Raw genomic sequence first — 11,653 nt, 5'->3', positions numbered from 1 at the left:
CTCTCTTTTTGATTCTTATAACATGTCTTAGATAGATAACATGCGGAATAAACCTTAAGATAGATGACTTTTATTTGTACATATATTTGGTTCTCTATTGATCTGATTAAAAGTTGGGAGTTGGGTAGCATATGAAATAGATAGCATGCTTGCTGCTCTCATCACACTATACACTTACACAATTTTGACACACACATATTTTGGGCCCTATACCCGGTCTGTGAGTACTATAGGTTAGTAGAGGTTAGTAGTGGTTTCCCTGTGGAGTTTTTGAACTCTCGGAGGTTACCATGAATACCTCACCCAAGCTGTTACTTGCCTAATAAATTTGGTCCCTGTAGAGCTTATGTTCTCGGAGGGCCAAAATTATTAAGTAAGGTCTTCACCTTTGTGTGAGGGCATCTTGGAGCCTTTTAGGAATATACATCCACCCGTGAATTACACGTTTCAGACAACAGCTAGTAGCCAACCATTCTAGTGAGCACCGATTATGAACTTAAGTCTCCCTGAATAGGACGCAGGATGAGAGTATTGATCTTTTATTGCATCATTGTCATAGCATGTCATCATAAAGTATTCGCATTTTTTTAAAAAAAAACCACAATTAAATAATTTCTCTTGTCATTGAGTTATTTCATTTTTAAAGTTGAGACTTTAGCCATGTGTCAGTTTTAGCTGCACATAGGCTAATTAATCCCTTTCTCCCTATGGGGCAATAAGCACATTGAGGAGAGAATGGATTTTTTCCTTGCATATCTATTATCAAAATCATTTTTATCATTTTTTTTCTCTTTTCTCTCAAAATAAGATTGTAAGGCTAAACCTTTCAACATTAATCATGTAGGGGATTTAAGCCTCTCGTCCATTAATTGTTTACTCCATCTCCCTATGGTGCAATAAGTATCTAGAGGAGAGGGGTTTTCAAAAAAGTGAGCCAGATAGCTTGCTAAAATTATGAGAATTGTATATTATTAACCTTTGTTTTGATTACAGGAACCGTGAGTTATCCAGAATCTTTGTGAAATTGGCATAAGGGATAAATGGCACTCGAAGGTAGTACAAATCTAAGTCATACTGGAAAATTATATCAGGGAAAGGGATCAAATTATCTGTAAAAGTTGAGCCGCTGGAAACCTTAATTGAGTTGAGCCGTCATATCAAAGGGAAGATTATGCAAGATTTTAAAAGGAAATATGGAAATATCTTGGATCTTCTGTCAGTCACAATACATAATGATGCAATAATGGAATTAAGCCAATATTGGGATGCCTCGTTAAGATGTTTCACATTTCAAGACTTCCAAATGGCACCGACTTTGGAAGAATATGGAGAAATTTTGAGAATGCCCCTTAAGGAGAACATGGCAGTATATCTTTATCCTGGATATTTACCATCTCGAGGCACGATAGCGAAAATTTTGGAAATTCCTAAGGAAAAGGTACGAATGGTTTGCCCAGGACAAACAGAGGGAATCTCAAGAGCTGATGTAGAAGCCCACTTGAAAGTTTTGGCAGGAAAAGAGGCTTGGGTTACATTTTGCAGAGTCTTTGCCTTATGCATATATGGAATAATCCTGTTTCCATCATCAATTGGCATAATTGACTTAGGAGCCATTAGTGTATTCCAAATGGTGGAATACCATAACGTGAATCCGGTACCAGCAATCTTGGCAGAAACGTACTTGACCTTAACTCAATGTCACAATAAAGGGAAAGGAAAGGTCAATTGTTGTATTGCATTACTGGATTTATGGATGCTTGGCCACCTTTATGGAAAGACGCTTCCTTTCAGAAAGAAGAACGACTCAGACAGTAATCCACTCATGTCTTTTAAAGGCCAATTCGTGATTGACGGAATGAGCTACATGGATTGGAAAAGAACCTTCTCAGAACTTAAAGAAAGTTCCATTTTATGGAAACTAGACTGGTGGTGGAAAGAGGAGGTTATTTACCATTGTGGTGACTTTCCGAATGTGCCTTTAATGGGACCCAGAGGGTGTATCAACTATAACCCTTCCTTAGCGTTAAGGCAACTGGCCTATAAGCAAAATGTTCCTTCTAAGAAAGAGGTGCAGGAGTTATACTTTCTACATAAGGAGGATGGGACAAAGTTATCAAACCAGAATGTCAAAGAAGCATGGCAAGAGATAGGTTACAAAGGGAAGATTGAGCTAGGGATACGTGTAGTAAACTCAAGTCCAGAATACACTACTTGGCTGAAGAGTATGATTCAAGGAGCAAATCCTTTATTTCATCCTCAAAATCCCTTGTTAGGCAATGACTTGAAAGAGATTAATGGGCAATTGGTTGAATGCTTGAAGATGAAGGAAAATGAGTTACAAGCGCTTGCTAACTCAGAGTCTAAGAATAAAGAAGAATTGGAAAAATACCAAAACGAATGCGTTGAGTTACGGAGGAAGCTAGCAAAGGAAAGAGAAGGGCATAACCTTGAAGAAACACCTGAGACTAAGAAATTGAAAAAGGAAAATGCCAAACTGAAAAGGGAAGTGCAAACTAGTGATAACAAAGTTCAAAGTACTAAAGCAAGACTTGTCAAAATAGTCAGAGAAAATGATGCATTGAAGAAGGAATTACAAGACATCAGACCCATTGAGGAGATGCAGCAAGAAATCAATACGCTCACAAGACAATTGGAAAGGAAGGTGAATGAACTAGCCAGGGTGAGAGGAAGTGCAGCTGAGACAGCACAGAACTTTGTTCAGAGGCTTAATCAACAAAATGAAGTCTTAGAAGAGTGGAAATCACTTTGCCTTGATCAAACAGAAGAAACCAAAGAGTGGATGTTAAAATGTAGGCAGATAATTGATTTGGCTAATGACAAAATTCCAGAATTTGCAAGAGCATTTAAGCAAGCTGAAGGCATGGTTCTCCCTAGAGGAACTCCATTAGAGATTGTTGAATTCTTCCATTTGTGCAATGAAATTGTAAAAGAACTCAATAGCGTGACAAAGTTCTAAATCTGTATTAACATTTGAATCATTGTATGAGGATCCAGATGACGCTTTGTGGTTGTGAAATTGTTGATTGATTTGTACTACCATCATTGTCTTAAAACCTTGAATTTTGATAGGATCCAATGTCCTTCTAATTCAATGGTCAACTTTGAATCCCCTATGAAATAATAAATTTCTGGAGGAATTTAAAGGGTGCTAGTGTCGTGAAACCCTTATGTCTACACAATGCTGGATATCTTACAAAACAAACGTAAAGGTAAAACTTATTAAAATTAATTATTATGTTACACAGGTAAGCCAACATTGCGCCTCGAAAGAAAAACTCAGTTGACCAGATTCCCGCCACTCGAGCATACAACACACGATCGCGTAGTCGTGCAATGGAAAATTCAAACGTGAATGAGTCAGCGACCTTAAATGATCGGATGTCTGCAGTGGAGTCTAAAATGGCCGAAATAAGTGACATGATGAAATTGCTAACAGAGGCTCTAAAAGGACGGAGTGATGATAACCCACCACAGAATACCGTAGCAGATGAGAACGCGGCTAATAGAACAATTGAGCCAAACAGAAGATCAGATCCTAAAGTACCCACGCCAGAGAAACAAGATTCTGGGATAGGGGCCTTTAACATACCGGATGGTCCTGGGGAAGATCATGCCTACATGTTCCAAATCCCACAAGTGCTACATAAAGAGAAGGAGTTGAAAGAAGAACTTGGAGAGATGAAAGATCAATTGAAGGCTCTTCAAGGATCAAACACGTGGGGTTCCTTAGACTTGAAAGAATTATGTTTGACCCCAGAAATTGATGTTCCCAAGAAATTCAAGATGCCAAGCTTCGATAAATATGATGGTACAAGTAACCCAATTTATCATTTGAGGGCCTATTGCACAAAGATGTCCATATGGTCACAAGATGAGAAGTTTCTGATAAACTTCTTTCCTGAAAGCTTAACTGGAGCCGCATTGACTTGGTACATGCAACTAGACCAAACCAAGATCAAAAGATGGAAAGACCTTGTGGATGTTTTCATGAGACAATACAAGTTCAATCTTGATACTGCTCCGACCAGAGAACAATTGAAAGCAATGACCAAGAAATCATCAGAGTCATTCAAAGAATATGCTCAAAGATGGAGAATAGTGGCTTCGCAAGTGCAACCTCCAATGGTTAATTCCGAACTTTGCTCGTACTTCATCCGTGCATTGCCTAAGCCATTTTACCAACACATGATAGGAACACATGTCACTGATTTTGCTGATTTAATGGTAATTGGGGAAAGGATTGACATAGACATACGAGAAGGGAAGATAGCCACTTCTCAAGCTGAAAGTAGTTCACGAAAGAACTATGACCAAAAAAAGAAAGAAGGGAATGTGAACTATATTCAACCTATAAGACAAGCAGCTACCAATTCTCAAGTCCCTTATCAAGTAGAGGGAAGGAATCAAAGACAGCAACAATTTGGGTTCAGGCCTAACAAGCACGGACAGGATGGAGAGAGGAGAAATGTCCAATCCAGGGATAGTCGCCCATGGCCCAATTTTGGATTAACAAATGCTGAATTGTACCATAAACTTTTGACAGCCCAATTATTAGGTCCGCGACCTTATAAGCCTCTTGGTCCGCCTTACCCGGCATGGTATAATCCAAATGTTGTTTGTGAATACCACATGGGTGCACCTGGGCACTCAATAGAAGACTGTGTGACGTTTAAAAGGAATGTGCTAGACCTAGTTGATTCTAACCATATCCAGCTTAAAGAAGAGGGAAGCTCTACCCTTACTACTGATCCACTCCCAAATCACGAAAAACGAGTCAACGCTATTGAAGAAGAAGATGCGTGCTTCAAAAGCTCCGCAAGGATCAGGATGCCTATGAATGAGCTTTATGCTCACTTAAAGGAGTATGGCTATATGCGAGAAATGCTCCTCACGAATAATATCAGTGATCAAATGCCTGGATACTGTGAATATCATCAGGAGAAAATAGGCCATGACATAGAAAGTTGTGAACAGTTTAAAGGAGCTGTTAGAAAAATGATGGCGTTAGGGATCGTGTCTGTAAAGAAGGGAGACGCCAAAGTGTGCATGGTAGAAAAAAAAACATGTTGAGCTTGTCATTAAAAATTCGAGCCCAAAAGAACGGGTTCAGGCAGTCTCTTTTGTGATAAACAAAGCCTCTGCAGATCTTGTACCTCACGTAAGACAACCAACATTGACCATAAGCACGCCTCATCCCTTTCCCTATGAAAGTGATCGAGCAGTCCCGTGGAAATATCAAAGCATTGTGGAGAACCACAAAAACCCAACGTTGATTGCCGGGACAAGCAATGAAATGGCAAACCAAGGGGGTGTTACTCGAAGTGGAAAACCATACTTACCATCTTACATTAGGAAAATGGTAAAAGAGAAAAATGCAAGTATTAACAGGCCAAAGGAAGACAATCCTAAAGAAATGGAAAAATTAGAAGATGAGTTTTTATCGATTATGAAGCAAAGTGATTACAGCATTGTGGACCAATTGAAGAAAACTCCAGCGCGTATCTCCATACTTTCTTTGATTTTGAGTTCCGAAGCGCATCGCCAAGCATTGCAAGAAGTGTTGAATCAAGCTTTTGTGTAGCCTAATATAACCCCTGAGAAGGTGGCAAGTGTAATGAATGTTGTAAAAGCCTCCTCTACCATTTCCTTTTCGGAAGAGGAAGTTACAGAAACCGCTGTCCACCAAGCCAAGGCTTTGCACATCACTTTGAAATGTGAAGGGTTCATAATCGCAAGAGTATTAATTGATGGAGGATCAGCGTTAAATGTCTTGCCGCTCTCCACATTTGAATCATTATCACTAGAGGCTTCAAGTGTACATAAAAGTAATATTGTGGTAAGAGCATTCGATGGATCAAGACGGGAAGTATTAGGATCCATTTGTCTCTCCCTGGAGATAGGGCCAAGCAGGTTTAAGGTGGATTTCCAACTCATGAACATAGACCCAAGTTACACAATGCTGCTAGGAAGGCCATGGATTCATTCTGCTAGGGCTGTTCCTTCTACCTTACATCAAAAGGTTAAATTCATCAGTGATGGGAGAATTATAGCAGTTAAAGGAGAGGAGGAAATCATGGTGAGCAAACCAAGCTCACTCCTTTATATTGAGGCTGCAGAGAAAGATCATGGAGTTTCTTTTCAAAGCCTAGAGGTTGAAGATATTTGCGATAGTACTCACAACATCAATTCCGTCGTGGCTAAAATCATGACGAAGAGTGGGTTTATGCCAGGGAAAGGTTTAGGCTCTCATTTACAAGGAATTACGTGTCCAATTAAGGTTTTGGATAATTGTAATCGCCAAGGGTTAGGGTATGAGCCTACCCTAGAAGACCAGATGAAAGACAAAGCAAGCTTGGCAAAAGGCAAAAAGGCTAGTAAATTGGAGATTCCACACATTAAAGAATCCTTCCCAGGCCCGTCCGAGATGATATATAAACCAACTATCTCAGTGATCTCTTTTAATGAAGATGTAGCATGCAGAACAAGTGCCTCAATTGCAGTCGATGATTCCAACAAAGTTCTGGCGAATTGGGAGTTTGAAGAGGCCAATGATGTCATTAGCTTAGAGTAATTGTTTCAATTATGTTGTTCCTACTTTATCCACTTTTGAGCCCAGGTTTAGGTAATAGATCTTGGGTATTCACTAATGCAAACTTTTGATACACATAATTCATGAAAATGAATTTCAATTGCATTCATGTCTATTTCTTTATTCCACCCTATCTACTTCAATACATCTTTCTCCGTTTCATTCCTGTTCCTTATTTTATCTCGTTCATATTCATTATCCAGGGATTTTGTTTCTTCTGATTCCATCTCCCACCCAGAGATTAATAAACCCTGTGAAGATGATTCATTCGTTGCCACTGATATGCATGATTGTGAGTCTGATGATGAAGACATAATCCAAACTTTTTCAAAGATGCTTGAATTGAGTGATAAGGGAATATGCCCACATGAAGAAGTGATTGAGATGGTTAATATGGGAACCGAGGAGGATCAAAGAATGCTCAAAATAGTAGATAATCCTGAAAGAGAACAAATGATTGAGTTGTTCAAAGAATACATAGATGTGTTTGCATGGTCATATAAAGACATGCCTGGGCTAGACCCAAGCATTGCTTCTCATAAAATACCATTACTTCCCAAGGTCGAGCCTAAGAAACAGAAGTTAAGGAGAATGAACACGGGGGTGTCCTTGCAAATAAAAGAAGAAGTAATAAAGCAGTTAGAAGCAGGATTTTTGGAGGTAGTAACTTACCCACAATGGGTGGCAAATATTGTTCCTGTTCCTAAAAAAGATGGTCGGATTCGAATGTGTGTTGATTATCGTAATCTAAATAATGCGAGTCTGAAAGATGACTTTCCATTACCCCACATTGATGTATTGGTCGATAATACTGCTCGAAGCTATCGCTATTCCTTTATGGATGGTTATTCAGGGTACAATCAAATCCCTATGCATGAAAGGGATAAAGAGAAAACAACCTTTACAACCCAATGGGGAACTTATTATTATCGGGTAATGCCTTTTGGTTTGAAAAATGCTGGGGCAACTTATCAACGAGCTATGGTAGCACTATTCCATGACATGATGCATAAAGAAATTGAAGTATATGTAGATGATATGGTAGCTAAATCAGCGGAGAATGAGAGTCATGTTGGAGTCCTTAGAAAGCTATTTGGGAGATTACGCGAATATCGGCTAAGATTGAATCCTAACAAATGCATTTTTGGAGCTCTTTCTGGGAAGTTATTGGGATTCATTGTGAGTCGTAAAGGGATAGAAGTAGATCCAGATAAAGTGAGAGCAATTCGAGAAATGCCATCTCCCCAAACAGAGAAAGAAGTTAGAAGTTTCTTGGGACGATTGAATTACATTGCTAGATTCATTGCCAATCTAACAGCCACTTGCGAACCAATGTTTAAGCTGTTAAAGAAAAATTGCAAGGAGACATGGGATGATGATTGTCAAAAGGCCTTTGATAAAATTAAAGATTATTTATTAAATCCCCCGATTTTGGTACCTCCATCACCAGATCGTCCACTAATCCTTTACCTAACAACTTTACCTTGCTCAATGGGAGCAATGCTAGGTCAACTTGATGATTCTGGAAAGAAGGAAAGAGCGATTTATTTCTTGAGGAAGAAGTTTAATGAGTGTAAAGCTCGTTATCCGGTGATTGAGCGAACTTGTTGTGGACTAGTATGGGCAACTAGAAGGCTAAGGCAATACATGCTTTACTACACTACCTGGCTAATCTCATGAGTGGACCCACTTAAATGCATCTTTGAGAGCCCGCACATTGCTGGTAGAGTACTAAAATGGCAAGTTGTACTATCAGAATATGATATAAAGCATGTGATGCAAAAGTCAGTCAAAGGTAGTGCAATAGCAGATCACTTGGCTGATAATCCTTTAGGGGATGACCAGCCATTAGATTTTCAATTTTCTGATGAAGGCATATGCACTACAGAAGAAGGTTGTGGTGAAGGAAACAATGAAGAGCAAGAATGGGAAATGTATTTTGATGGAGCCGCCAACATGCATGGAAATGGGGTAGGAGCGGTGATCGTTTCACCAGAAGGAAAACAATTTCCAGTGGCCATCAAATTAGAATTTGATTGTACTAACAACATAGAAGAATATGAAGCTTGTGTTAATGGTCTTCGAGCAGCTATTACCCTTGGTATACGGTGTTTGAAGGTATTTGGTGATTCAGCTCTCATTATTCATCAAGTAACAGGAGAATGGAGAACAAAGGATGTAAAATTGATTCCCTATCAAGAACTCCTAACAGATTTGATTAAGCAATTTAAGGTTGCTAGCTTTCATCACTTGACTAGAGATAAAAACCGTTTCGCTGATGCTTTAGCCACTTTAGCAGCAATGATCCAACTTGATTGTGGAGTCCATATCCAACCCATCCAAGTGGAAGCTAGAAGCTTTCCAGCGTACTGTCTGAATGTTGAAGAAGATCGAGAAGAATATCCTTGGTTTCAGGATATTAAGGATTATATCACTAAGAGATCATACCCAGCTGGAATGACTGAGAATGAAAAGAAAACCCTTCGTCGTTTGGCTATGACATTCTTTATCAGTCAAGATGTTCTGTACAAGAGGGGTTATGATGGTACTTTACTTCGCTATGTGAGTTCAGAAGAAGCAAATAAAATTATGGTTGAGGTACATGAGGGCATATGTGGCACGCATGCGAATGGTCACACTATGGCCAAACAGATTCAAAGGTATGGCTACTTCTGGCTAACAATAGAGAAAGATTGCTTTGAGCATGTCAAGAAATGCCATAAATGTCAGATCTATGCTAATAGGATAAATGCTCCTCCAATCCCATTACATAATTTGATATCACCCTGGCCATTCTCAATGTAGGGCATTGACATTATTGGCCCAATTAACCCAAAAGCTTCGAATAGACATCGCTTCATCCTTGTCGCGATTAACTATTTCACAAAATGGGTAGAAGTAAATTCATTTGCTAGCATCACGCAAAAGACGTTCCTTAAATTCATGAAGACAATTATTTTATGCCGATATGGGATTCCTGAAAGGATCATTACTGATAATGGTCCCAATCTCAATGGAACGGAAGTCAGGAACTTTTGCGAGAAGTTCCAAATCAAGCATTATAATTCAGCCCCATATAGACTTCAAATGAATAGAGCAGTTGAAGCAGCCAATAAAAATATTAAGAAGATCATTGGAAAAATGACAATAACTTATAAGGATTGGCATGAGATGCTTCCCTATGCTTTACATGGTTATCGTACTACTGCACGCACATCCATAGGGGTGACCCCATACTCCCTTGTTTATGGAATGGAAGCTGTTACACCCATTGAGATAGAAATACCATCTTTAAGAGTATTGGCAGAGGTAGATTTAGAAGAAAATGAATGGATACGAACCCGATTTGAGCAACTTAACATGATTGAAGAGAAAAGGCTCATTGCAATGTGTCATGGACAATTGTACTAAAAGAGAATGGCAAGAGCTTTTGATAAAAAACTTCGCCCACGGGAATTCAGTGCTGGGGATCTTGTACTCAAGAAAATATTGCCTAACCAAGAAGATAATAGAGGCAAATGCGCTCCGACCTATGAGGGACCTTATGTTGTCAAACATGCCTTTTCTGGAGGAGCACTGATCCTAGCTGACATGGACGGTCAAGAGTTAGCAAAGCCCATTAATGCAGATGCTGTCAAGCGTTACTTTGCTTAAACAGAAAATGAAAAAGAATGAAGCACTCGTTAGGTTGAAAACCTGTAAAGGCAACCTAGGCAAAAGTTAGAGCTAATAGAAAATGAAAAGGAAAGAATAGCTCGTTAGGTTAAAAAACTCGTAAAGGTAATCTAAGCAAAAGTTAGAGCTAAAAAAAAAGGGGGCAAAGCCATGATAAGAAGAAGAAGAGTTTGCCAAGACAAAAGGATGTCTTAGGAGAAGAAAAGGAAGGCATCAAAAGTTAATTATCTATGTTTGGGAAAGTTGTCTCCATCGTCTCTCATATTATGCATATCAATAGCAGCTCAGTGAAACACCTGTTGGGGTTTTGAAAAGCTAAAGGAAGAGATGTGATTAAGTAAATCCATATATCCCATTCGCGCTTTGGCCATTTGTACTCATAAACCAAGATATTCCCATTTCTCTATGAATTTTAGCATTAGTGAATGAATTTTTTCCGCCCTTGCTCCTTTGAGACCATCTTTCTTCTCGTTTCGTGTTATCATATTCAAATTCATATCCCCTATATTACAGCAGGTTCGCATTCAAGGAACAATATTTATTGACGCATTTACTTGACGTAGAATGCTGGTATCTTTATTCTCGCCTTTCGCCCTTGAGGTATTAAGATCATTACGTAGGTGTAAAATGATAATGAGAGCATGTCTACTATCAGTGTTTGGTTATAATAGTTAATCTCATTAATTTGAAGACAAGATCAAGTGACGAGAATTTGGTCATTGGAATTTTCTAAAGAGGGGCAACGGCATACTGTGATACTACACCTATTAATGAATAAAGGTTAAATAACAGACTTGGAGGTATTACCTTATGTTCTAAATGATTTATTCAATGTGCACAAAATTTTCAAAAAAAAAGGATAAATACCAAGATAGTTTTCAACATTAAGCTTTCCAATAAAATTATTGCAATACATTTGCATTATTCATACATTTGCATTGGGGCAAATAAGCACGTCTTACCCTTTACATTGCAAATCATCCATCCAATGTATATTGTACATGTTTTTAGCGCCTATAAACATCATACATGGCACATTACCACATTGCATGCCTTGTCGTAGAAACACGCCACACTTAGATTGGGGCAAATAAAAAAAATCATCATGCATTGCATATCACCCCATTGCATGCATTGCTACAGAGAGTATGCCCCATTTAGATTAGGGCAAACTAAAAACTTGCAAAACCTAAGGAAATAAGCGAAGAATTAACAAAACTCACCTTTGAGCTTCTCATATTTTCCCCGTGAGATGAAACCTATTCTCACACTCTTAAAGCCTTATAACGGCAGGCACCCCAAAGCCCTGTCATGGCAGGCAACCCAAAGCCCAATACCGGCTGGCACGATTCTTTAAAGCCCTGTAAC

At 38.9% G+C, this 11,653-nt stretch overlaps 2 protein-coding genes and 1 pseudogene across 2 annotated transcripts; all 3 read left to right on the top strand.

Moving 5' to 3' along the window:
* The first annotated feature begins 1,303 nt into the window (after positions 1 to 1,303).
* LOC129305472 (uncharacterized) lies at positions 1,304 to 3,048 on the top strand. Its single transcript, XM_054945494.1, has 3 exons — positions 1,304 to 2,401; positions 2,483 to 2,944; positions 3,016 to 3,048. The coding sequence occupies exons 1-3, from the start codon at positions 1,304 to 1,306 to the stop codon at positions 3,046 to 3,048; spliced, it is 1,593 nt and encodes a 530-aa protein (XP_054801469.1).
* A 306-nt stretch (positions 3,049 to 3,354) lies between these two features.
* On the top strand, positions 3,355 to 5,602 carry LOC129305471 (uncharacterized). Its single transcript, XM_054945493.1, has 3 exons — positions 3,355 to 3,786; positions 3,874 to 5,061; positions 5,132 to 5,602. The coding sequence occupies exons 1-3, from the start codon at positions 3,355 to 3,357 to the stop codon at positions 5,600 to 5,602; spliced, it is 2,091 nt and encodes a 696-aa protein (XP_054801468.1).
* Positions 5,603 to 7,336: 1,734 nt separating this feature from the next.
* On the top strand, positions 7,337 to 10,264 carry LOC129305470 (uncharacterized; annotated as a pseudogene).
* Positions 10,265 to 11,653: the final 1,389 nt, after the last annotated feature.

Source organism: Prosopis cineraria, unplaced genomic scaffold (assembly GCF_029017545.1).
Source record: "Prosopis cineraria cultivar Desert tree isolate PC_DT_omini unplaced genomic scaffold, ASM2901754v1 PC3, whole genome shotgun sequence".
Taxonomy (NCBI): domain Eukaryota; kingdom Viridiplantae; phylum Streptophyta; class Magnoliopsida; order Fabales; family Fabaceae; genus Prosopis; species Prosopis cineraria.
This window is presented reverse-complemented; position numbering and strand designations above follow the sequence as displayed.